The sequence below is a fragment of the Podarcis tiliguerta genome (assembly GCF_965153285.1).
Source record: "Podarcis tiliguerta genome assembly, chromosome: 4".
Classification (NCBI taxonomy): domain Eukaryota; kingdom Metazoa; phylum Chordata; class Lepidosauria; order Squamata; family Lacertidae; genus Podarcis; species Podarcis tiliguerta.
In genome coordinates, this window is record NC_139537.1 from 39,604,356 (window position 1) to 39,632,184 (window position 27,829).

The 27,829-nt window shown below is 44.4% G+C and overlaps 1 protein-coding gene across 3 annotated transcripts; it reads left to right on the forward strand.

Moving 5' to 3' along the window:
- The first annotated feature begins 525 nt into the window (after positions 1-525).
- Positions 526-27,676, forward strand: LOC310676987 (uncharacterized protein). Of its 3 annotated transcripts, XM_083439268.1 has the most exons (9): positions 526-729; positions 3,775-3,921; positions 4,942-5,016; positions 6,245-6,550; positions 6,955-7,263; positions 9,413-9,490; positions 18,211-18,300; positions 24,267-24,416; positions 26,343-27,676. In XM_083439268.1, exons 2-9 carry the CDS (start codon positions 3,831-3,833, stop codon positions 26,474-26,476), a joined length of 1,233 nt encoding a protein of 410 aa, XP_083295394.1. In that variant the 5' UTR covers positions 526-729; positions 3,775-3,830; the 3' UTR covers positions 26,477-27,676. The 3 variants fall into 3 exon arrangements, with proteins under 3 accessions (XP_083295394.1, XP_083295396.1, XP_083295395.1); XM_083439270.1 differs by lacking the exon at positions 526-729 and having other exon boundaries at positions 2,984-3,921; positions 26,528-27,676; XM_083439269.1 differs by lacking the exons at positions 526-729; positions 9,413-9,490 and having other exon boundaries at positions 2,985-3,921.
- The last annotated feature ends 153 nt before the right edge of the window (positions 27,677-27,829 follow it).

A 27,829-nucleotide genomic window follows, 5' to 3' on the forward strand; every position in this document is an offset into this window, starting at 1 on the left:
GGTGCAGGACCAAGTCAGATGCTCCAACTTAAAGCTCTTGTCACATTCAGAACATACAGACTCTCGACTCTGGATGTCTCCTGGGACACTGCTCCTGCTTGACTTTTCTCAAGACCTTTTCCCAAGCAAGTGGGCAGGCTCTGAAGAGATGTCACACAGGCACAACACAGAATTCAATTGGTTTCTGTAGGGAACTGTCCAAGATTGGGAGCCAGTGAAATATTTTCAGTCATGATAAGTAGCACAATCCTTTCTGCATTCAGAGGCTCCCTCCTGAAGAGTTATTTTATTTGCACCAACACCTCCTGGCCAATAAAGAATCAAGACATATTTAATCCTGAGTATTTTGAACCATACAGCCACAAAAAGACAGGGAGCTGTTGCTGCCAAGAAAAAAAGGCCAGCCCTGCATTGCTCCCCCTCCCAAAGCATAGAGCAACTGCCCACCCCAAATACACATAGCTACGTGTGTGCACAGTGTGAACGCAATATTTTTTTAACAGTTCTGTAGGACAGATGAGATTAGGATGAGGATTCCCCATCCCAGTGGTGAGGCACAAGGGCTCAGTCCCTGGTGTTTAGTGGCTCAACTTTGGACCAGGGTATTCAAGATGTTCAATGTTTACTTTGCTATTGAGACTGATCTACCCCTGAATCTACCTCACGGTGCCCTTCAGGCTGAGAAAGATATGGCAGCCTGCCCTGTACTTCTTTGCGATGAGTAACAAAGTAAGGAAAAAAGTTCCATTTGTAACAGACACACACAGTTACTGCTGGTTCCTCAGGGGACGCTCAGAATTAAGCTTTAGCTAAATTAGATTTCGTTCCAAGCACCGCCAGTAAGATGCAAGCGCTGCATTCATAATAATATGAACACAGGGCAGGAATCAATTGCGTCAGCAAATGCTACAGCAATAGTTTGGGCAGAAATGGGGCAATTTCCTGAGGAAGCCAGGGAGCGCTAAAGGCTTCTCTGAAGGCAGCCACAGCAGCATGCCAAAGTGGACAGCAGGGCAGAACGGTGAATGCAAGCTACAGTGATAAGATGAACTAGAATGGCTTTTATTTCTTGGTTTATTTTATACAGTTTTTACTCTGGCATCCATCTTGGAACCGCTCCCAAGAACACAGGCCTTGAGCATGCTCAGTGCCAACTTTTTCCTCAAAAAAACCCACACTTTTGCCTTCTGGCCTCTAGATGGCAACCATGTAAACATATCTTACCATCATTCACAGATCCCTAGGTTAATTTAAGCTATTCTCTTCTCATAGGTTTTCTTGTTTGCCCTGGTGCTTGCACAGTATTAGATTTACAGTGCAACCCACTGCATGTCTACTCAGAAATAAGTTCCATTGAGTTCAGTGGGGCTTATTCTCGTGGGTACAGGATTGCAACTGGTTAGTTTATTGCTGGAAGTATGGAAGTCTGTATTTTAAAGATTTGAATATCAAGGAATTTGTTCATAATTAGGGTTGTCTAACCTGTTCTTCTTGTTGAATGGTCCTCTTACTGTAATTGTTTACTACTACAGTGGTACCTCGGGTTAAGTACTTAATTCGTTCTGGAGGTCTTTTCTTAACGTGAAACTCTTCTTAACCTGAAGCATCACTTTAGCTAATGGGGCCTCCTGCTGCTGCTATACCGCCGGAGCACGATTTCTGTTCTCATCCTGAAGCAAAGTTCTTAACCCGAGGTACTATTTCTGGGTTAGCAGAGTCTGTAACCTGAAGCATCTGCAACCTGAAGCGTCTGTAACCCGAGGTATCACTGTACTACTACTACTGCTGCTGCTTATTTATTTAATATTTAGTTAGTTAGTTAGTTAGTTACACATAGCCCGCCTTTCCCCCCTGACAGGACTCAAGGCAGCTTATACATAAAAAACAAGAAATCTGTAAAAACGTAGAAACATGGGGGGGGGGGCAGTCATTAAAAAACAATAAAACATTAAAATAATCAAATTTTGTTTAAAATACTACAAGCAATTGCAATAGAAACAGCACAGCACCAGCCCCATTATTAGAGCGGTCAATTCCCAAAAGCCTGATGATGGAAGCACAACAAGGAGGAAGCCAGTCTGTATTCTCCAGGGAGGAAGACTCTCCAGAGTCTGGGAGCAGCCACCGAGAATGCCCTTTTGTCCATTCCCACCAAGTGTGCCTATGAGGGTGTTGCGTGGCAACACCCGCCCCCTCCCACAGGTGTAGAAATAACGACTCGGACACAAGAATTAAGGTTAATGGGCGTAAATGGCCACAACTTTATTGATTACAGGTAAGAGAGGTATTGGCTTTAGGCATTGGCCCTAACATTCTAACCGGTCTAACCGGGAAGGGTGAAGCACCTACAGGGGGAGCCCCCGAGATGCACATCCGTAGGCGCCCCCCCAGGGGTTACCGCTCGGGGGCGCGCTTTAGGCCCTAGCCTCCGTAGGTTTCGGACGAGGCGACGCCCCTCGGAGTCCTTTAACGAACTACCCTTCGTGATGTGGGGGAGGTGATGGCGCTCCTCCCCCCCGTCCTCATATGCATAACAATACCCATGCCAATGCCTAACCGCCAAAACCGGGGAGTTGTGACATTTTGCTACGAGGTAGGCGAAAAAACCAAAGGCTTCGAAATCATAGCCAATTAGCCAAATGGAAAAATTCCTACCAGGCCCCTTGCGGCGACCAGCCGAAGCCCATAGCAAAGTCCGGGGCAAGCCTAGAGGGAGGGTGGGTGGGAAAAGCGAACTGGAGCCGGTGCGAGGGAAAAAAGGGGCGAGCCAGGGCAGCCCTGACCTTAAATTGCCCTGGCAGGCCCCGCCCCCTCACCAGCCGATTGGCTGGCCCGGGGGAGATGCATAGTAATAAGGCTGGGGAATCCCTGACCTTCCCGCGGGGCTTCCCAGCCCCGCGAGACTGTGGTCGCGGACGAGAGCCCGCAACCCCACCCCCTCTCGAGATCGGGAGTGGCTATGGGGCCAAGAGAAGGACCTGCCCTGAAGATCTCAAAACCCAGGCAGCTTCATATGAGGGAATGTGGTATTTCAGATAGCTTGGACCTAAGCCATATAGGGCTTTATAATAGAATATGTTTTATTAGCTGTACATTGCCTGGAATTTGGTTATGTGGAAGGAAGAGTTCAATATATATTAAATAAATGGTCTGCTCGGAGTCAGTGACTGTATTAGAAAACTAATATTTGAGTCTACTCTTGGGTACATTGCATTATTTTCTAGCTATCTCAATATGGTTGCTGTTTCACACATCACCATTCCAGTTTGGTCAACAAGTTTGGGGTACAATGCACTGGCTTATTGGAGTTTGAATCTATATAATCAATGCTACTTACCTAGAAATAACCCCCATTGAACTCAGTGGGACTTACTTCTATATAGGCATGTATGGGATTTGCTGTAAAAAAGCTCTGCTGTGGCTGTAACTTTAATTACTAAAGTCTCATTAAATATTATACCCCAACTCAACACTTGCCTCAGGTTCCCCACTCTGAATCATGGACTGGCCGTCCACATCTCTCTGCTCTTTGTAGCTCTTATCTTTGATCTCTATTTTTTGCTCTCGCATGCATTTGCCTTACAAGGTACTATTTCTGTACATTCAGACATGTGAGTAACACATTTACCAACAATTTGCATGAGTATTTCTTACAGTGGTTGAAACCACCTTGCTTCTGTTTTGAAGAACCAACTCTCCCATGCTTCTCTGTTTTGACTGAACCTAGGAGGAAGAGTTTAAAATCAAGATAGAACAGCCCTTTATCTTTTCTAGGCAATGCTATGGAAGATCTGTTACTGTAGGGATGTTTCTGAGGATATTGTGTTCTGATGTACCTGCTACAGCATCCTACCAAAATGAACTCTCAAGCATTTTCTATTTTTCCTGTCCCGTCAATGGTTTATATACTTGTTCTTCAAGGTAAGTTTCTTTTTGGCTTGGATGTGAATGAACTTGTTGTTGTTGTTGTTGTTGTTTTGTTGTTTAGTCGTTTAGTCGTGTCCGACTCTTCGTGACCCCATGGACCAGAGCATGCCAGGCACTCCTGTCTTCCACTGCCTCCCACAGTATGAATGAACTACAACCAAATAAATATTTCATGGAAATCAATGACTTGGTATGTCATGCTTATGTGTAGGATTAGACAGTGACTGTTGTATATCAGAGTACTAAGATTTAGTCTGCTGTAATTGCATCAAATGCAGTGTAAATCCAACAAGCATAACTGTAAGTGGTGTATGAATGGGATACATTTTTAAAGGGTGAATCATACTTAAATTTTCAAAAAGTTTAATGCACAGTATTACTACTGATGTTAGAAATTGCTTATTTAGTCCCTCGGTAAAACAGGAGTCAAATGTATTTGGCTAGACTGGACAACCCCCTCCCCCAAATCTCTTTAATATAATAAGATAATGGACAAAACAATAAGGTAAAGTAATTTTGAAAATGGTGCTTTGATCACAGAAAGAAACTGAAGCCAATGAGATTGCAGATATGTTTAAAAAACAACATGCCTTTTTTAAAAAAAGCACAGATATAGAAAGAAAGGATACATATTTTTGTCAAAATTTATGATTAAAGTCCACATATCCGTCATTGTGATGGGATGGAAGAAAATCTGGAGCTGGTTGTAAGGTCTCTAATAGTTACATAAAGCCATGAGAAGAGCCTTGCTGGATCAGACCAAACTCTCATCCAATCCAGCATTCTTGCTTTCATACTGGTCCATGAGATGCCCATGTCCAAAGCCTTGTGTCAACTCCAAAATGAGGAGGCAGCTAGGAAACAGGAACTTTGCCCTCCAGGTTCATGTTCTAAAACTAATACATTTCTGCCTTAAGACTGTAGTATTATTTATGGTTATCTATTTATATGGTGGAAAGAACAATTTGATATGCAGCTTTTCTTAATGTTATTATTTTTATATTTCTGGTCCAGTTTTCGGTGATGGCATGCGAGCAAATAAGGCTTTGGATGAATCTGCTGATTTTCCTCGCAAAAGTCAATACTCTGGTGAGACTGCTTGGAAAAGGGAACATGTTACAGAGAGCATATAGCTTGTTTAACAACATTTTAGATATTTATCTCTTTGTCCCTTTTGAGTCTGTTCTCTGCTTGTTGTCAGCTCAGGGGTCAGGACTGCTCAGGGGTCAGGATGCTAGTGTGTGGAGAATCATGACCAGTGGCAAGGAGTTGGACTTAATGGCCTATTATTTATTTACTTCAAGTATTTTTACCTGTCTCTTTAGCTGAGACAGCTCTTGTCCATTTCCAACATTTTGAAATTTCGCAAACCTCTTTTATCATAAAACTCTGCTTGGATGTAAAATAATAATTTAGTGTACTGCAGGAACAGTGGCTGGCTATCTCCCACTGTGCACACACAATCATGTGACTAACCAGGTGGTGAAGAGGATTTGCCAGAGCTCATGCCCCCTTTTCTATACATGTTTTACTGAGAGAGGGGAATCACAGTCAAACTTATTTATGGCATGATCAGATGAGCATGTAAATAGGTATTTGTGTCCAACCATGACAGCTGCAGCCTCCATGGGATACTAATGGGATTTCAGCATTTTATGGGGGTGGTCCCACCATACTGGCACATTAGTAAGCTTGGAAAAACTTGAGTCTGGGTTGACTATTTCAACATGCAGTGACTGTTTGGAAGAAGTAGCCAGTGACACAATTACTGGATTCAAGAGGGCATTCTACACCCACCATTTTGAACAATCCACTCCCGGTTTCTTTGAATCCAATTGGATAAAACCTGGTGCTGCTGCAACTACTTACAATGAAAGGATAGATATTAATTATTGGTGCTTTACTGTTTTAAGAGCAATTTGTAAACCACCCTGGAATAATTGAAGAGTGAGATAAAATATTTTAAACAAAGAAAGAAACAAAAGATATATTGGGTATAAACGTTCCTGGGATTTATTATGTCAGATAAGAATGCTAAAAATGGATGTTCTATGTTAAAAGCTGTCATATTTCACTTCTGAAAAAGTATGAAATTATGTTGATTACAGCTGGGAAATGAATTCTACCAGCCATGTCTTACTATGGAGATTTGAATTTGCTTTTGTGCTGTGTTTTGTGTCTGAAATTTTTAGGTGTCCTCTTGAAATCTGAACATTTTGATTTCATGAAATCACAGTTCTATGAATTGGTATGCTTTGTTCAATTTGGGTGTTAATGAATTAAATGTCTTCCCATTGCATCTTATTGACATGCTTAGGATCCAAAGTGGATAGCCTCATCAATGGAACGCTTGGTGATTGTATTCTCCTTGATCTGGAGAACAGGAACCCAGCAATCCACATTCACAACGTGATTTGGAAGAAAGGCAAAGCATTGATTGGGATGATGATCAATGGTCAGAATGAAGGAAACTGTACAATCCATAGCAAAAGATGTTTTATCTATAACAATGGCACCTTGAGCTTGTGTCCCACTCAGTTGGACGATATTGGGCATTATACAGTGGCAGCATATACTGAGGATGGACGCATTCAATACGCATGCAAGGAACTGCTGCTTACACGTAAGTATCAGATACGCCCTCTAAGGGACTGTGTGTTATTCCTATAAAATAAGTGCCATGCATTTGCAACATTCAGCTGTATAATAGCCAGAACAGCTGGAGAGTTAGAGGAACACATTTAGGAGCGGATTTAGGGCACATGGGGAGGGGAGAGGGCAGAGAAGTTACATTATGCAGCTAAAAGGCGTTCTGGTATAATTTTCAAATTGAATAGCTCCCTGAGAGTTGCATTTACTACTTTGCTTTCAGTTTCATGGCTGAAATCTGAAATGCACCCCTGAAATTGAAATATTTTAATTCAGTGAAATAACAGTTTTCAAAATTCTTTCAAATCTACTTAATGCACACATTTTTGAGGATCGAAGTAAACTGTATGTCCACTATATTTTTTGCTCTGTATTCAGAATCCAAACTGCAGCTTAGTCTCACCAAAGGAACACTTGGTGATTGTACGCTCCTTGAGATGAAGATCACGAAACAAGCAATCCACCTTCATGATGTGATTTGGAAGAAGGGCAATATCACAATAGGAAAGGTGGACGGCCAGAATATTACAACTTGCATAGACGGCAGCAAGAGATGTCTTATACTTAACAATGGCAGCTTGAGCTTGTGTCCCACTCATGTGCAGGATATCGGACAGTACACAGCAGAAGTGTTTACCAAGGATGGTGTGTATCAGTACAGTCACACAATTCGACTGGAACTTACACGTGAGTATTAGATGGGCATTCCCATGCTCTAAGATGAGTAGCAAGTATTTACAAGGTTCATCTGTGCAGTAGCCAACCACTGGAACAGTTATACGTACTGTAATTTTGTTGTAACTATATATCTTTCACACAATTCTGTTTGACAAGAGCCTGCTGCAAATACTTTAAGGTAAAGGTAAAGGTACCCCTGCCCGTACAGGCCAGTCTTGACAGACTCTAGGGTTGTGCGCCCATCTCACTCAAAGAGGCCGGGGGCCAGCGCTGTCCGAAGACACTTCCGGGTCACGTGGCCTGCGTGACATCGCTGCTCTGGCGAGCCAGAGCCACACACGGAAACGCCGTTTACCTTCCTGCTAGTAAGCGGTCCCTATTTATCTACTTGCACCCAAGAGTGCTTTCGAACTGCTAGGTTGGCAGGCGCTGGGACCGAACAACGGGAGCGCACCCCGCCGCGGGGATTCGAACCGCCGACCTTTCGATCGGCAAGCCCTAGGCGCTGAGGCTTTAGCCCACAGCGCCACCCGCGTCCCTTTAGTAAAGTACAATAACACTTACCGGTACCTCCAAATAAAAGAACGTTGGTAATTTTACTGAATAGAAGGATATTACTATTTTTTTATTCATGCCATTGCCAACATTATGTACTTTTAGGCCATGCTAAGCCAATTGGGCTGACTTGCTCTGTTCTAATCAACAGAACCTACAGGCACTTAACTTTTTGTGAAGTATGTGCCCACAGTGTGGTAGACTGTCCCTTAAAATGGCACAACAGAAATTGGGTTCATTCACCGTTAAGAAACTGTTAGAAATGTTGATTTGCAGCTAAAACTGAAAATGATATTCATAGTTTAGCAGAGATTATTTCCCCCTCCTTACACAGTGTATCAATAAGCACCTGGAATTACAGGTGCTAGGTGTTGCTTCATGTAATAAGGGAGAACCTGATGAATGAAAACCAAGTTATGTTTCAGCGGGAAACCCTATTGAGACTATTAATATTGCACATTTGTAATCTGCTGGATGAATAAAAACTGACGCTTGTATTGAAATAAATATTCTCCAGGCCAAAATATGGCTCAGAAGCTTTACTTACAGAACTTCCAAACAACTTAAAACAATAAAAGTTACTTTCAGTTAAATGCATATTTTTTGCACTGCTCCCAGCAGAAGCCATAATATCTTAGATTACAAATATGTTGTATTCTCAGCTAGAAATCAAAGCTCTGTCTCTCCTCCATTGCTGCCTCCATTAGTCTCAAGTTGTTTGCTGCAGACAGAGATTCACACATCCATTCTTTTCAGTAGCTTGGAACAAAGAAAGCACCCCACCCAAGATGGATGCCTACAGATTAGCAAATGCATAGACCTGCAATACAATCCTTTTCATATGACTGCTAAACATCTTGTGATTGAGGCACAGAGATACATCCCCACTTCATGATTCACTTGTTAGGCTCTTCTTCAGCTTCAGTGGAAATTTCTAGTCATGCTACACAGTGCATGCAGAAAGACCCTTGTTAAAAGGCTATCAAGTAGCAGGTATTGTTCTGAGGTCTTAAAAGCTGATATGGATCAGAGCAGATGGTACTGTACTGGATGGGCTAGTGGCTTGACTTAAAGACTTAAGAGTATTTCTCAGTCTGATAACAGATTCACTTGGTTTTAACTAAGGTTGCTTCTTATGAAAATACTTTAGAATTGGTAGAGTTGGTAGGATATGTCTAGAATCTTATGCATGCTGACTCAGAAGTAAGCCCCATTCAGTTCAGTGGGGCTTATTCCCAGGAAAGCTTGTATAAGACTGAAGCTGATTTTCAAGTAATGTATGACAATACATAGTTTTGTGTGCTGCCCCTGCCCCCGTCAAGTTAGAGGCTTTGTTGAGTTCATGCAACATTTATTATACATGGTTAATTGATGAAAAAGTTAAGCCCAAAGTAGTTAATTGAAATGATTAAATAAATTGACAGGGTAATATTAATGTTTTACAAAGTGCCGCATGCCATTAAAAGTACAAACAGAGCTCTTTGTAAAACTACCTGTCAGAAGTGAGTTAAAATAGGTAATTATTTTCACAATTGCATTCTCATTTTATAACCTAATCCACAGAAGACAATACGTTTGCCTCATTTAATCTTCTTCATCTTAGAAGGAGCTCTTGTTGCAGCATTTCTCGTTATATTGGGCTCATGTATATATCATTTTGGAAAATGGAAGAGGAAGCCAGGTAATCTTTCCTTGCCTTACCTTGCTTACCATAATGGGGGAAACTCACTCAAAAGGTACAGGTGGTTGTCTAATGCAACTCCTTCTTTTACTTTGTCAATAAAACCTTTTGCATCTCATGGTGGTGAAAATCCATGTGCCGCCTGATCTTTTTCTCTTTTTTTACAAGCACACCAAGCACACTGGGATCTCTCTCTCTCTCTCCAGTGGTGTAGCGTGGGTTGTCAGCACCCGGGGCAAGGCAAGTAATTTGCGCCCCCTAGAGTGAGTAAGCCAGGTAGGGGCAGAGAGCTGCGAGTGCGAGCGCGCCCCCCCGCCAGATGTTGCGCCCGGTGCGGCCGGCACCCCTGCACCCCCACGCTACGCCACTGCCTCTCTCTCGCTCTCTCGCTCTCTCTCTGACACCCAGCCACCCACCCACAAGATGGAGGTCAGTATATAACACCTGTTTGGACATAATGCTAAACTATACTTTAGCGTAATAGGAGTGAGCCTACTCAAGACGTGGACTCAAGCATCCTCTTGTCCTGTGTCCTCCTCCAACATGCACCAGAGGAAGAGATCTTCATCTGCTTCCTGAGCTAAGCTGACCATAATTGGTTACATCTGAATTGGGTCAAACTATGGGTAGGGTCAAACTATAGTTTATTGAAACAGTGGTTTCTGACCTTGGCTCAGCTTAAATTGTAGTTTGTTGAAGTGAATGCAGTTCTTGGTTTGGACATAACAACACATTGTGTGTCAGGATTCCTGTTCCATGTAAAAGCCCCTGTGCCCCCCCCCAACACACGGGAGGCCTCAAAGACCTGGAATGGTTCCTTGCTCCAGGTTTCATACAGGTATTTCTGATTACAGCAACTTCTCTCAGCTTTTCTTGGCTCTCTACTGAAGTTTGTAACCTCAGCTGTCTCTTTTTCTTTCACAGCTGTTCTCTCACACCAGTGTGGTATGGTGGTTAAGAGCAGTAGACTCGTAATCTGGGGCACCGGGTTCGTGTCTCTGCTCCGCCACATGCAGCTGCTGGGTGACCTTGGGCTAGTCATACTTCTTTGAAGTCTCAGCCCCACTCACTTCACAGAGTGTTTGTTGTGAGGGAGGGAGGGAAAGGAGATTGTTAGCCACTTTGAGACTCCTTAGGGTAGTGATAAAGCCCGATATCAAATCCAAACTCTTCTCTCACTCTGCCTCTGTTTTGTCTCTGTAGCTGCAGATTTCTCCTCTCTGTTTCCCCTGTCTCCCACTCACAATTAATATTATTTTCTAGCAGCCTTGCTGGGACAGGTTCTCTCCCTCCTTGCTTCTTAGCTGGCCTTCGATGCTGTGCACTTGTCAATAATTCTTTCTCCATGTCCCCCCCTCCCTTGTGTGTGTGTTTTGCTGCTATTGCAGCTGTCACACTCTCCCACAGTGACTTGCCGTCTTTTATCAGGCTGCAGTGAGTGTGTCAGGGCAGTGTGTCACTTCCAGTCCCCTGCACTGTGACTAGTTAAAACCAGGATGCAGACTTTTGCCACCCTCTGGCACATGCCAGGGAGAGCAGCATCCTTGAGTCTAAAGTAAGACATTTTCAACTGAAGATCCCCTTTGGAATTGCTGGCATTGTTGAATTGTTTGCTTACTAACTAACATGAATCACAGTGTACTAAGTAGGCCTGTGAACTTAATTGATAGCAAGTATATGCATGCTGCATTGATTAAAAAACAAGTTACAGTAGATATCTTTTAAGAGGTGAAGATACTATCATCAAGCCCATCTGCCCTGTCTCATTACCTTTTTTTTGGATGGAAGGTTCTGTGAATTCCGCTTATGTGAATTTAATAGATTTGCCTTTAAATGTGAACTGAATTCCCCCATCTCTAGCCACCAAGACTCAACCTCTGAAGAGGGAAAACACAAATAATTGGATCCATCGCCTTTCCTCCTGCCAGCATTGAAAGGTTATAAAGGGAGATGGGAAAGGTTTCTCTCAATATTTTATTCTGTTGCTCTCAAATATTATCTACACATAGTAAATTCCGGCACTCTGCTAGGATGGTTACACAAGCTCAAACCCAAAAATGCAGTTGCTTGCAAAAGTCTAAATCAGACAGGTCAGGAGGCCGTTTCCTGTCTAACCAGCTATTTGAAACTGCTGATGCTAGTTACAGGTCAGAAGGTCGTTTCCTGCCTAGCCAAAAACTGCTGTCAACTAAAAACCACTAGCAAGATGTTTCCTGCTTTACTTCTGCTTTAGATAAGAAGAGATACGAAGGGAATGCTTAGCTAGCGAACACGTGTACAAGGAGGTGGAAGGGAGTGCTTGGCTTAGCAGAAAGACAGGCATGTTTAGCAAGCAATAAAATGTGTTAAGCAAGCAATATTTGCTAGCCGATTGGGGAAGTCTGGGGGTATAAGAAAGTCTGCTGAAGTGTCTTGCTTTACAGCCAGTGTATTTCTAGGAACTAACCAGCAGGCTGTCTCTGAGTACAGACCTTGACTCTGTGCTCAGATCTCAATAAACTCTTTTTCTCCAAAGAAGATTTTGCTTTCCTGGTACTTTTGCTCCCTCCGAGGTCCAGGGGATGGCGTGGCTAATGGATCCCTAGGTAAATAAGGCTTCATTTCTTTGGGGGCTCGTCCGGGATCAGCCCCCTCCCCAAATACGGACCGGAGGGCCAGGCTCAACCAAGGTGGAACAGCTCCAATCGGCGTTCGCATTTCCGGTGCACACCCTGCCAGTTTGTAGGGGGAGATTGCCACACCGTCCTGGAGCGGAGACATCTAGTTGAGGGAGAACAAGAGGACAGAACGGCGCCGAGGGGACAGGTCCGCAGCGGAGAAAGGTAAGCCCGAGGGAAAGGGCTAGGGGCCCGAGGGAAAGGGCCAGAGGCCTGATCAGCCTCACCTGGTAGTTGGCAGTAGAGTGCCCGGCAGTAAGAATGCCACCAGGAAAGGAATTGGTAAAGGTTTGGGAAAGGGAATGGGGCAGAGGGAATTGAGTGTTTTGTTGACATGTTGTGTGTCAGATACTCCAGTGACTGAATTGTTGTCAAGTGTGGGTCGGGGCCTAGCGCTCCCCTTGGCCGAGCGATTGCAGGGTTGTGCGTTTTCTGCCAGGGCGACCTCGTGCAGACCACAATCTGTATCGTGTGAACTGTGAAAGAATTTACAGCCCAGTCAGGTGCGGAGTATCTGAAAAGAAAAAAAAAAAAAAAATAGGGTCTGGAGCAAGCCAATGTATTCCTCTGGAATGCTTTTTTAATAACTGGAAAACAGCCACGAAGAGTGATGATTCACATTGAAAAAACAGAGACTCAAAACTTTATGTGAGGTGGACTTGCCAACCCAGAGAACTGCGTGGCTTTGATTTGCAATTAATCAACCCCCTGTGGCAAATCAACCCCCTGTGGCAAAATATATTAAATGTCCACCCAGACCAGATCCCCTATATCTCTACATGGAAGACCAATGTAAAGAAAGAATCTACCATGGCTAAAGTCTTGCTGTGACAGCAACACACAGAACAGGATTTGTACAGTGAAGCCTCTGGTGTTAGAAGACCCAGAAGATGAGGAGGGGGAGTGATTAAGCCACCACCTTACACTCCACCAACAGCCCCTCCAAACCCCCCCCCCCCCCCCCAGGCCAAGATCAAGAAGCACAGGGAGGTGCTGGTGTAGGGGGGAGGAGGACCTGCGAAGGAGGATAGTGAGACGGAAGAAGAGGAAGATGAGGAAGATAACGAAGAGTTTAGGAAGACACTAGATGATATGAATCAAGGAAAGAAAATGTGGACAGAAAGACAGAAAAAGAGACTAAAGGAGTTTGTAAAGCCATTTGAGGAAGAAGTTGGATGTAAGCCCCTTGTTAGTTGAGGCAGCAGAATGCTGCACCCCTGAAAAGAGGAAGAGATGGCAACGTAAGTGGGGACAGGCGGCGAAGAGAGTTATGTCTCACAGATAGTATGAGAAAACCAGGAAGGATCAGGCAACTGGAGAAATGCCCCTTCAGAGGGTTTATGATCCACCAGCCCCTGTCCCAGCTGAACAAGCGAAGGCACCACAGACCTACACGGTCCAGCATATACCCTTTTCAAGTGCAGATGTTTGTAATTGGAGAAATCAGAACCCCTCTTTTGAGGAGAATCCAGCAAAGATCGTAAAATTGTTTGAAGGGATTTTTTTTAAACCTATAATCCCACTTATGATGATGAACAATATCTCCTGGACTCACTACTAATTACAGAAGCATTGCTTGGCCCCTGCATGAGTCAACTAGGGAATAGAGAAGGATCCTTTTATATGGGGCAGGGAACAGCAGCAGGCTTTTCAGGATCTCAAAGTGACAACAAGCCCCAGTGCTTGGCATCCAAACCCCAAGAAGCCTTTTACGCTGTTCATAGATGAAGACCAGGGGGTAGCCAAGGGAGTCTTATGCCAGAAACTGAAAAATTGGCAGCAACCCGTCGCATACTTGTCAGAGAAGCTAACCCCAACAGAACAGAGATTGCCCCCCCCCTGTATGAAAGCGATTGTGGCAGTGGCCACCCTACTCACGAAGGCAGATAAAATTCACGTTTGGACAGGACACCACCTGTGTGACTCCACATGCAGTCCCAGCCTTACTTGACATGAAAGGCACCTATTTCCTATCACAAGCGAAAATGAGGAAGTGCCAGATGCTGTTATTACATTCACGCCTGAAGTTTCAGGTTACCACAGCCCTTAACCTAGCTACCTTATTACAGGTAGGAGAAGGTGAACAAGGGAGCTGCCCACTCAGTCTTACCTGTGCCTGTAACAAAACCCACAAACCAAGTGGTTAATATAATTGGGGCCACAGGTAAATCACAAAAGGCCCCGTTTTTTGCAGTCTGTTACCTGCTGCCTAGGTGGCCAAGTAGTCCAGCACAATTTTTTGTATATACCAGAGTGTCCCATTCCTTTATTGGGCCAAGACTTGTTAACAAAATTACAAGCCCAGATTTCCTTCCAACCAATGGGGGAAGTAATGATGACAACTGGACCAGCAGGAGAGTTTTCTTTAGAAATGCCCCTGAGAGACCATTGGTGCTTGATGATGGTAAAAGAAGAGGAGGGAATCCTCCCTGTTAGCCTGCCTCATGATGTTGACCCTGGACTATGGGCGAAAGATAAAAACCAATACCCCATCCCACGACAGGCAGCTGAAGGAGTGTGGGTGCATTTGAAGCGATTGCTTCAACATGGAATCTTGAAACAATGCCAATCACAGTGAAACACCCCACTGTTGCCAGTGAAGAAGGAAGATGGTGGGTACCGCATATAGGCCCCAAAGTTCTGGAAAAGAGGAAAGGATGAACAGGACTTTGAAAAAAAAAACCATTGACCCAAGAAACAGGGTCTAATTGGGTGTCCATGTTGCCCTTGGCTTTGCTTAGAGTCTGTAGCCTCCCATTGAAACGTATTCACTTGTCACCCTTTTGAAGTGATGTTTGGGAGACCGGTTCCTTATGTGTGCATGCTTTCACCTATCCCTGCTCAAGATGTGGAATTGAACAATTATGTACAGTCTCTCTCTCTCGAGATTTTCTCTCTCAACCCAGGCCCGAACTTCTTGCATGACCAGTTTGAGCCAGGTGACGAGGTGTGGATGAGACTGGTCCCAGGCACCACTGCCGCCGTGCTGGAAGGGCCCATCTGCTCTCCACACCCACAGCTGTGAAGGTCGCTGGCACCACCCCTTGGGTCCACCACATAAGAAAGCTGCTTCAGATTGGACTGTGTCTCAGCATCCTGAAGATCCCCTCCAGTGACGACCGCCTTGCTGATATCTCTACGCACGGTGAAGAATTGGATGGGAGGGGCGCCCGCAGGCAGCGCCCCCAACGTAGACATTTGTTCTCCAGCCAATTTAGAGGCACCACCGGGACTTTTGATATTGGTACCAGAACTCACTCCAGACGATGTGGAACCACGTTACACCCTTGATGAACAGCAGTGGACCAGCCAAGAAGGAGCAACGCTCCAGGAAGGACCGGACAGCCGTGTTTTTGTGCCCCAACATCTGGCCAGCACAATTGTAAAGAATTACCACGAGTCCACCCATTTGGGAGGCCCAGCTGCTAAGGCGCACCTTGGGAGAATATTCTACCTCAACTAACTGCTGCTATAACTAACTGCTGCTATATCCCAAAATGTGCCCTGTGCGCCAACCAAGAGACTGAGAACTATCACCCTTTGAACTTCTATATGGCAGGCCAACCCCTTTCGTCCGAGGCATCCCCGCCGGTTTGGGCAGATGGGAGATCACATCACCCAAGAACAAGTGCAATCCCTGTGTTTGTTGTGTGTGTTTGCTTTCTTTCCAGGTATTCCCTCAAGCGTACACCTGCAGTCCCGTGGCAGTCTCGCTGAGCCGGTTCACCAGTCCCTCTGAGTGACAGCGTCTGGCGACCCCCTCATCCCTAACTGCAGTGAAAGTAGTCGAGGTGATCCCCTGGGTACATCACACGCATCTGAAGAAGGGTGTCTGGACTTGCAAAAGAAATCCCGCTGACCCTCTGAAGTTGATCATCACCTTGTGTCTGACGCTACCAGGAAAAAGCGTTAGGCCACGGGCAACGAGATCCTGCGACTAATCATCACAAGGACAGTTACAAAGACTTTCTCTTTTCTCTCTTATTTTCTTTATTGACTTGCTCTATGTCTTATTGCCCTGACCCTACCGAACCATACCAACCCTATTGGCCTGCTGGCCTCTGCTACGACTGGTTCGTCTTACCGGTGGTAAGAGATGGTGTGCTCTATGGCTATTGGAAACTGGGATTTGATGAGATTACCGTATTGAGACACCCCACTGCCCCGTTGTGGCTCCTCTCCCACACCACTGACCAGCATGCGTGGACAGTGCTCTTACGGGAAGCTGTAGAGACGATCGAAATCTATCTAGTTCTGTACCGCTCTTGCTGTTGTGGGAGGGTAGTCAACTGTTATCTGGAAGGTAGAGCACTGTACCAACCTCATTTGATAGACCAGGTCCTACTCTTAACCCAGGTGATAGATGGGAGCCTGAGCCAGGTGTGCATTGAAATTACTAAACAAGTGCCAGTAAGAATTGCCACCCCAGGATTTCAGCTTCCATATGCTCTGGTCACTAGGGAGGCAGCACGAGAGTTCAATCCACCCAACAGGGCTAATAGGAAAATTGACCCACATAGTGGGAGCATCAGCTCACCGGTGGGCTCTCATCCTTGAGGCTCAACAGGTAGTCGGGCACAAATATCAGTGGGCTCTTCAACAATGAGCACACCCCCTGAATATTGGTGGGAGGAACCATGGAGATATTGGGTTTGGTGGGTAGGAGTGATATGTACCGCCCTTGTCATATGGATGCTCTCGTATTTCTGTTGGCATGAACGGTATCGTATTTGTGAGGAGAATAGGCCCAATAATGCTTCTATTGCTTTTCTGCTTCTGTATACCCTGCTTAATGCAATGCCTGCAACATATGATGAAAAAGATGATGTCTCGCATGATGGGACCTCGCGTGATTGCTGTAATGAGAGAATATAGACCCCTACCCCAGAACGAATCTAAGTAATAGATTGTTCAAAAGAAGAGGACGGAGTAAAGGGAGATGGGAAAGGTTTCTCTCAATATTTTATTCTGTTGCTCTCAAATATTATCTACACATAGTAAATTCCGGCACTCTGCTAGGATGGTTACACAAGCTCAAACCCAAAAATGCAGTTGCTTGCAAAAGTCTAAATCAGACAGGTCAGGAGGCCGTTTCCTGTCTAACCAGCTATTTGAAACTGCTGATGCTAGTTACAGGTCAGAAGGTCGTTTCCTGCCTAGCCAAAAACTGCTGTCAACTAAAAACCACTAGCAAGATGTTTCCTGCTTTACTTCTGCTTTAGATAAGAAGAGATACGAAGGGAATGCTTAGCTAGCGAACACGTGTACAAGGAGGTGGAAGGGAGTGCTTGGCTTAGCAGAAAGACAGGCATGTTTAGCAAGCAATAAAATGTGTTAAGCAAGCAATATTTGCTAGCCGATTGGGGAAGTCTGGGGGTATAAGAAAGTCTGCTGAAGTGTCTTGCTTTACAGCCAGTGTATTTCTAGGAACTAACCAGCAGGCTGTCTCTGAGTACAGACCTTGACTCTGTGCTCAGATCTCAATAAACTCTTTTTCTCCAAAGAAGATTTTGCTTTCCTGGTACTTTTGCTCCCTCCGAGGTCCAGGGGATGGCGTGGCTAATGGATCCCTAGGTAAATAAGGCTTCAGTTATATGCACGTGATGGGTTGTGAGCAATTAATTGACGCCTATGCCGTTTGTCGCATGTGCCTCCTGCCCTCTTAGCTTTCATAGGGTCCCTGATAAGAGGAAGTTGCCCACGAATATTTCAGGCCATGTTTTTAGTGGTGCTAAGCTAGTTTGTTAAAAAGAAAATAGGTTGAGGGTTCTTCAGTATGCATATGTTGGAAAGCCAGTTACCTCTGGGGAAAGACTTTATTCTAAGCTTCTCTTAAAATCTGTGTCATTTTTCACAAAGGCTGTAATGGGCAGGAGGGAGGGGACTCCTCTGTCATTTGCTCTAGAGAAAGAAAAGGCAAAGAAAGAAATGGGATTGTGTCTGCACCCCTGCAATAAAATTAGGAGATGATGGGGATAGTAGGAGTGACTACGGCACCAGTAATGTGCGCTTTCAGTTCTCACTGAAAACCATTTCCACACTTTTTATTTTATATGGTTTAAGTTCTCTGGAAACCAAGAAGACAACACCGTGCAAGTTGGAGAAAGAATGTGGCTGACCATGCAGTAGTTTATAGGAGAAAGCAAGACCAATGTGAGTATTACTGCTGCCAAACCAGTGTACACTAATCTCTATGTGTTTAGGCTTCCATGGGATCTAGAACTGTGATTGTGGAGTCCCAACCACTAGAGACCTCTGTATGTTGCAGTTGAAGGCGGGACAGGTGGAGGTCGTAAAAGTGTGACCTTTCTACCTGATAATTGTGTGAGGACAACAAACAAAGGTGGTTCTGGTGTGATAGGTTTCTATTGCAAATCAAGGTGTGCGGGTCTGGAACAAATTGGTTCGGAGATACCTCAGGGGTTGGTTCAAAGAACTATAAGAAGAAAGGGACCCAAAGACCAGTAGGTGAGATTCAAGTTTGGTCTATATAATTTAGACCACATAAGCAGAAAGCAGAAGGAAGCAAATTCTGTTGGGAATCCTTAGCTCTAAACAACAGAGAGAAATGAGCCAAGCCATAAGTTACAGAAGAAGGCCATGGGTCCTCCAGTTCCCACAGTCTGGCACTGCACTGCAACCTAAGTTTCTGCTGAAGGCCACCAACAAAGCCGTGTGTCACCCAACAGTTATGACCTTCCAAGTACACAAGGATGCCTCTCAGACTAGTTAAAACCAGTTATAGACTAGTTATAGAGTTATATAGTGCAGCTGCTGGGGTTGGGGGAGGGAAATGTCTTGGGCCAGTTGTGCCTGAGAGGAAATCATTTTCCAACTCCATGGTATGGGTTGATGTGTTGTACAAACCTAGGCTCTTGGTTTAGCTCTCCCAGTTTGGTGCAGCAGCCAAACAACTGATGAGAAGCAAAGCGGCTGTGATCTCCTCTCTGGGAGCCTCCACACTCACACATAGTTTGTGTTAGCATGATTTGTGAAGCAGGCTTAAAAAAATATATGAAATTCAGTTCTGGTCAGTTCCTGGACTGGGGACTTCCTGCAACCACATGTATGTTTGGATTCAGGGTGGAAGAAAGACGGGATATAAATGGAAGAGAATACATAGACAATAACATAAATCTGTTTCATTGGAGCTAGCTAGACTCTTCCACAGTTCTTATGGTTTTACGTGCCAGTTAAAAGACAAATAAAAAACCAGAAAGCTATCAGAGCTTCTTTACTGTGCTTGCATTTAGGTCGTGTCGGTGCATCTTTGCCAAGTGTAGTTTGTTATTCATTATGGGGTGATTCATACACTACGTTCTGCTGCCACCAAGTGCATTTAACAGTTCAGTGAGCAGAATACTCATGTGAACAGTGCCACTTAGTAAGTAGGACATCCTGAAGCACTGCCGATCAGCTTCTGGAAGCAAGGATTTTTGGTTGCTTTGGAGACCTTAAAGAAGTGATGGTTCTGCCTGTTTTCCTTCCTTATAAATTAAACTCCACGCCAACAAAGTATTAATTGTGCATATTATTACAAAGGTTGGGTGGCACCCCCACTCTCTGCCAAGCAGTAGCAAGATTCCAGGGGTTTCAGGCATTCACTGATGGTTTGAGCTCCTCTGGAGAACTGAAGATGTAGTGGAGCCTGCTTTAAGAAATCTGTTTTATTTGCATATTTACACCTTCAGTCTGCATGGAGGGAGTCCAGCTCTTACTTGTTCCCCGCAGCAATGCAGCACTGGAGTGCAAGGCATCTCTCCCAATCAGCCTTCAACCAGCTTGCCCAAGATGGATCTCCCCCTTTGCCCTCCCCTTCTTCTTCCCAGCACACCTTTCTCTAAAGACTCTTTGTGTGCCACCTCAGATACACACCCCATCACCATGGCAACCTCTGCCTACCTGCCCAGGCCCAAGATCCTTCCTAGATGGGTCAGCAACACCTTTTGTCATGTTAATGCCTCTATTCCAGGTGACAGGAAGGAAGCTTAGCCTGTACTTTTCCACAGGCCTCCAATCTTCCCTTCAATACTCCAAATCATCAGACTCCTACCATTTACCATTTATTAATTCCTAGGGTGTTTTTTTTGGGTGGGTGGGTGGAATTCCCCCCACCTATAACAGTATCATGAACAGAAGGTAATGTCATGGTCTACTCTGAGAAACAAAGCTAATTCAGCGAGTGAATGGGCCATATCTTCTCATTGGGCAGCACTGTCTTCTATCTGAACGGCTGTTTATTACTATAATTACTGCAACTTGATTCACCATATGTGCTTTAGGTGGCAACCCTACACACGCCTTGGACATAGAGCTGGTGAGCTTGACTGGGCAAAAGCTGCCTTGCAAGTCAAATGAGGAGGCATGGTAGGTCTAATTAGGCCCACAGGCTGGGTCCCCCCCAATATGCCATTGCAAGTGTCATTTTCGAAGAGGCATTCCTGCTTGCCACCCACAGTTTTAATAAGTAACTCGCATTAAATAACCAATTTAAATAAATAAATAAACATGCTTCCTGATTCACACTTTTAGTAGATTAAAATACTTTAAAAATCCATTAGTCTAATGAATTAATCACTGAAACATTGCAGCCGCTATTTATTTATTTGTTTGTTTGTTTGTTTGTTTGTTATTGGATTGCCATGGACTCACAGTAGACCACTGAATTCAATAGATATAAGTGAATCATGACTCATTTTTAAGTTTTTTATTTTATTTTAAATTTTTCTCAACTGTCTTTCAACAGAAGATTCCAGAGTCAGGTCCAAAAATAGGAATATCATTAATTTGGACAATTTATCAACACACCTTAAAATCAGCAAATCAGCTTAACAAAACATAAATGAAACAAAACAAATATCTCAAAAGCTAAAAACAGAAATAAACCATTCCATCCCTCCCTTCCCCAAACTAACGTGTGTGAGCAAATAGGAAAGCTTGTCATGTCAGATCCAGTCATGTCTCCCTTGAGAAGGCACTCAAAGGTTGGAGAGGCACTGCAGAAAAAAGCCTTCTTTTTCTTTTAAAGAGTAGCATACCTCATATTAAAGAGAGTACTTGGAACAGCATCTCTACAGAAGATCTTAAGACATGGGCAAACTGGTATTTTAATGGGTCTGATATGACAACTGCTCCTTCTTGTTGCTATTTTAAAAAATTATTCCTTATTATTATTCATATTAAACATTAGCCCACCTTTCTTCCAAGGAGCTGAGGCAGCATTCATGGGCCACCTAGACTGGGCAATAACTTGATCCCACCTCTCCCTAGTCCAAGTCCAGCACTCCACACCCTCCCAACTGGTGCTCCAACTGTTTGGGACATTTGCCCTAAGCAATTTCGGTAAAGGAGTTTGAACAGTATTCAGTGTTAGCCGCTAGAAATCAAAACGTAGAATTATAGAAGAAAGATTGCTGCAAGTGTAGTTGATGTAAGGATTTGTTCATCCTCAGAAATGTTTAAAAGCAGCTGAAATGAGACCGTGTGTGAGATGTTAGCTTGCAGTAGAAAGTGTTCATTGAGGTTGGCGATACTGTTTTTAACCACAGGTGTATGCAGTGATGCATAGTGCTGGTATTGGGGCAGAGTGGTGGTGGGGATTGCACACACGTAGAGAAGGAACTTCAAATATCATGTCTGCTGTCTCTAGAGAATTCAGTGCAACTGTTGGTGGTCAGAAGGGTTTATTCTAGTGCAGCACATACACTAATAATAATAATAATAATAACAACAACAATAAAATTTTATTTATATCCTGCCCTCCCCAGCCAAAGCTGGGCTCAGATCGGCTAACCACAATAAAAGTAACACAGTTACATAAAATCACAATCAATTAATTGAAATGCATTCTAAAATTAATTCATTCTAAAATTAATTCAAAATCAAATTAATGGCAACCATTGGGCTAGAGTTCCATGAGGAATACCGAAGGAGGGGGTCAGACTGTGCCTTGGCCAAAGGCCTGGTGGAACAGCTCTGTCTTGCAGGCCCTGCGGAAAGATGTCAAGTCCCACAGGGCCCTAGTCTCTTGTGACAGTGTGTTCCACCAGATCGGAGCCACGGCCGAAAAAAGCCCAGGCTCTGGTTGAGGCCAGCCTAAACTCCCTGTGGCCCGGGATCTCCAAGGTGTTTTTATTTGAAGACCGTATGATCCTCCGTGGGACATACCAGGAGAGGCGGTCCCGTAGGTACAAGGGTCCTAGGCCATATAGGGCTTTAAAGGTTAAAACCAGCACCTTAAACCTGATCCTGTACTCCACTGGGAGCCAGTGCAGCTGGTATAGCACTGGGTAAATGTGATCCCATGGCAAGGACCCCGTAAGGAGTCTCGCCGTGGCATTCTGCACCTGCTGGAGTTTCTGGGTCAGTCTCAAGGGCAGCCCCACCTAGAGTGGGTTACAATAATCAAGTCTGGAGGTGACTGTCATGTGGATCACAGTGGCTAGGTCAGGGCGAGAGAGGTAAGGAGCCAACTGCTTAGCTTGGTGGAGATGAAAAAATGCTGCCTTTGTTATAGCAGCAATCTGCGCCTCCATGGAAAGGGAGGTGTCGAAGATTACACCCAAACTCTTAACAGATGGTGCTGGCACTAATTGCGCCCCTGCAACAGATGGGAGTTGCCTCCCCCAATCCCACATCGTTCCGACCCAGCCAAAGGACCTCTGTCTTCGAAGATTTAACTTCAACTGGTTTCCGTGTAACCATCCAGCCACAGCTTCCAAACATCTGAACAGTGTGTCTGGGGCCGAGTCAGGATGGCCGTCCATCAACAGGTAGAGTTGGGTGTCATCAGCATACTGATGGCAGCCCAAACCAAAACTCTGGACAAGCTGGGCGAGGGGGCGCATAAAGATGTTAAAAAGGATCGGGGAGAGTATTGCACCCTGAGGTACTCCACACACCAAGGAGTGGCGCGACAACAGTTCTCCCCCAAGCGCCACCCTCTGTCCCCGACCAGAGAGAAACAAGTGCAACCATTGAAGGACTATGCCCTGGATCCCCACGTCGGCGAGGCGGTGGTCCAAGTGTTCGTGATTGACCATGTTGAAGGCTGCTGACAGGTCTAAAAGAATCAGCAGCCCCGACCCGCCTTGATCCAGCTGCCTGCAGAGATCATCTGTTAGGGCGACCAGAGCCATCTCGGTCCCATGACCAGCGCGGAAGCCGGACTGGAGTGGATCCAGAGTCGATGTTTCACCCAGAAACCCACCAAGCTGTTCAGCAACCATTTTCTCAATTACCTTACCCAGGAACGAAAGATTCGAAACCGGGCGGTAATTGGATAGATCGAAAGGATCTAATGATGTTTTCTTTAAGAGCGGGCGCACCACTGCCTCCTTTAATTCCCCTGGGAATGACCTGGTGCCAAGGGACAAATTGATGATATCTCCTAGGGGGCAACTGAGGGTCCAACTAGACCTGAGCTGGAGGCACATCAAGTATCTTCCAACAATTTCCTTTAATGCACCCTTGTTGCCTCCAAATGCAATTGGAGCAGTAGCAGGAGGAAGAAAACACTTTACTATCTTGAGTAGTTTTCTCAGTCAAAACTGGCTCAAAATTTCCCTACAGGGGAAAAAGCAGATACCAGAGGGTGGTTCTTAGCAGATTGTGATGGGGGAACTGATCACTCCCTTCCACTGCAGCTGGTTTGACAAAATTTGGGGCACTCCACCCCTGCAATTCAAGTTTTTCAGTTAGGAAATGCTTCACACATTTCTCCCAGGTCCTATCTAGTTTGGCCCTCTTATGGACCTGGCTTACATTGAGCTACATGCTCACAGAAAAAGGCCACTATGGTTTTGTATTTATCAGGAGGTCCCACAAGTTACATTTTCCAAGCATCTTGTTGTTGTTCTAATCTGTTTTTCCCCTCTCCACAAAGGACCCAAGGCAGATTTTGGATCCTCTATTTATGGTCTTCAGAAAAGGCTACTTACCTGGGAGTGAGCCCCATAGTATACAGAAACCTTGTGTAATCATGCTAAAACCTGTTCCCCCTATACTTAGTAAATTTTGTGTGTTCCTGTGTTATAACATGTTTATATGTTAATGTTGTGTTAACCCAGCATTTACTTTCCATGGTTGTTGTATTTTCTGCTTTTTGCTTTCTTGCTCAGCAACTGCAAGTCCAGAGTTACAGAAACCACAGGCTATAGAAACCACAGAAGAAGGTCAAGGGTTTTCGATTGGGAATGAAAAAGAGACTGCAACAGCAGCAGCTCCCAACACAGAAAACCCCATGCTTTTAAATATCTCTACTTTTCAAGGTAAGTGACCAAAACCGAACCACACTGCAGACAGGAAGGACACATTTTTATCTAAAATAGTTTAGCTGTGAGCATCTCTTGAGCATCCTGAGGACTTTTCTAATTATAAGGCAATAGGCAGATGAGGTTGTACTGCTTGGCTAAATGTCTAAGGACATACCTATCTTGCAAACATATTAGGTTTTATATTACTTTAACACTCCCACAGCCTTCTGGGAACTGTGCTGAGGATTCCCTGATTATTCTGGCCATCTTCCTAGAACATCAGGTTTCTGGGGAAGGAGAATGACTAGCAGATAAACCAGCTTAAGTCTGAAATATAAATATGCTGAAAGTGATCTTTACTGCGATCGAGCCTCCTTGAAATTTGGGGACACTTACAAAATTTTTGGAAGCTTTGTTCCCATAGTGTGCAACCTGATCCCTGTGGGGAGCCTGAAAGAATTACTTGAGCACAACAGCACTTTCCTGGGCCTTTCGTAGGCATCTGGTTGGACACTATGAGGACAGAAACCTGGACCAGGTGGAATTTCTCTCTTTACAGTGAAAGCAGCAGAAATTTCCAGCATTTGCAGCATGATCACTGCACAGATGTCAGTTGGAGCTGTGGTAAAATAGGGAAGTCTCAGGGGCAGCGCATCCCATTTCACATGAGGTGAAATGGGAATGTGCTGTCTCCTGTCCCCTCTCTGTTGCCCCTGCCACACCCCTGCACCATTCCTGCCCCACCACTTCCACCACCTCTAAAATGCCCTCCTCTTCACCCAGTGAGCGGCAGCACTGCACACTGGAATGTCTCTCTCGTATTCAAATTTGGTGGTGGTGGAAGTGGTGGGGCAGATGGGGTGCCGCCTCTTGTACTTCTGCCACCTGAGGCAGAAGCACAACCCCACCACATCTGTGGGCTGGCTCTGGCAAGTCTTGTACAGATAAAATTAATTCTTTATTTTAGACCTCATCAGCATGGCCATCAGGAATTACGGGAATTGTACTCCAACAACATCTGGAGACCCAGAGCCAGTGTGGTGTAGTGGTTAAGAGCAGTAGACTTGTAATCTGGTGAACCGGGTTTGATTCCCCACTCCTCCATATGCAGCTGCTGGGTGACCTTGGGCTAGTCACAGTTCTTTGAAGTCTCTCAGCCCCACTCACCTCACAGAGTGTTTGTTGTGGAGGAGGAAGGGAAAGAAGAAGAAGAAGAAGAGTTTGGATTTTATATCCTGCTTTATCACTACCCAAAGGAGTCTCAAAGCAGTTAACATTCTCCTTTCCCTTCCTCCCCCACAACAAACACTCTGTGGGGTGAGTGGGGCTGAGAAGTGTGAATAGCTACATGTGAGCAGCTACATGTGGAGGAGCAGAGACACAAACCTGGTTCCCCAGATTACGAATCTACTGCTCTTAACCACTATAATGTTAGCTGTTTTGAGACTCCTTAGGGTAGTGATAAGCGGGATATCAAATCCAAACTCTTCTTCTTCATCATCATCCCAGTTTTAGACAGAGGGAGATCAGTACTTTAGTGTTTTAGGAGGACCCATAGAATCATAGAGTTGGAAGGGACTCAGGGTCATCTAGTCCAACCCCCTGCAATGCAGGAAAGCTGGGAAAGTTTGGAGACCACAGGGTGAGAAATATCTTATTGATGTATAGTGGTACCTCTGGATGTGAACGGGATCCGTTCTGGAGCCCTGTTCGCATTCTGAAGAGAACGCAACCCGTGTCTGTGCGTCTGCGCGTGTGCGGGTCACGATTCGCCTCTTCTGCGCATGCACGTGACGTCATTTTGAGCATCTGCACATGCGCGAGCGGCGAAACCTGGAAGTAACGCATTCTGTTACTTCTGGGTCACCGCAGAGTGCAACCCGAAAACGCTCAACCTGAAGCAACTTTAACCCGAGGTATACATATTATTTTTCTGTTTAGAGAAAGAAAACGCTTTATCACCAGCACTGTGTATGAATGTCAGGAGTTGTAGTGCTAGTCTACTGAGGAGTGGCAGCTCTGTTTGCTGGGAAGGCAGCTGTGTTCTTCCAGATCTTGTGGACTGTGTTCTGTGAGAGGTTTGATGATGCAATGGAATTAAGAGAACAAATATGCATTTCTTCCAGTGACCCAGCACACATGTATGATGGGAAAAGAGACAATGGAATTCTGAAATCATCTGAGACCAAGTTCTATTTAACATGCTATCTCATTTGTCAGAAGATGCAGTTCATTTAGTAGCTAGGCAGAGGCTTTCAAAGTGCGCTTATGTAAAAAAAATAACCTAATTACTAATTTTAATATCACAAATATGAAACAATAAAAGGCCATTTTACCTCTTCATCATGATGAGAAACTGCTCTTTCAGCAAATTGTCATTACATAGCTAGCAAATGGGGTGAGTTTTATGTATAGATACAATAATATGTAGTAATTTGTTAAGACCCAACTGTACTGTATTGTTCTGATTAAAATAAGCAATGTTTAATTTGTATTGTGTATCATCCAACTTTCCCTCTTGCATTGTCCCTGATCATTAATTATCCTTGTCTATGTCTATTGTGGATGCATTATTAAAACTGCTGTTGATATGAGTTTCTAGACTTATCATTCTTCAGGTTTCTATAGTCTTTTAATCCAAGACTATAGAAGCTGATGCTATGCTTTTGCAACAGGACTGGAGTGGATATATCTTCCATATATAATGACATATGAACATGTTTTATTGTAATTTAGTTACTAAAAGTGTATGCATTGAAAAGCAAAAGTTTATTTTCTAAAAAAAAGCAAACCCTGCTGACTTGTTCACAGCAAATGTTTCAGCCCAAATTGAAAATAGATCTGTATAGGACTGGCTTTTACTCTGCTTCCTGCCTAAACCACGACTAAACACACATCCCCTTGCTAGGTACTAAACCTGTAAGTATAAAGTGTTTCAGAATCATTCATTAATGACCAAGATATAGAACTATGGTTGCAGACTGTGGTCTTAGGCCACCTTTGACCATATAAATAGTCACATTGAACGTAAAAGCTGCTAACTTGCCTGTCAGATTTGCATCAGATCGGAAGGTAGGTGAACCAAAATAACCGCCATCTTGAAACTGTAAATGTTGCCCTTGGAAATCTAGTTTGAGCGTTCTTGCTTATCTGGATTGTGCTTCTTAGCTTTCAACCCCTGACTTGTCACCCAGTACTTTGTGTGAACTTTTACACATTTTAAGTAGTTCATCGTAATTCATGGCTAATGCTAACTAACCCCAGTTACCTGGGAATAAGTCAGAGTAGAAATGGTTAGAATTGTAGCATAAGTCATTAGGAAACAGATAATTTATGTTTCTTTGATTCTGTTTTTCTTTTCTCAATAAATCTTATTTGTGTTTAAGTAATGTCTCTCTCTGGCTTGGGTGATTCACCACCTTTTTCAT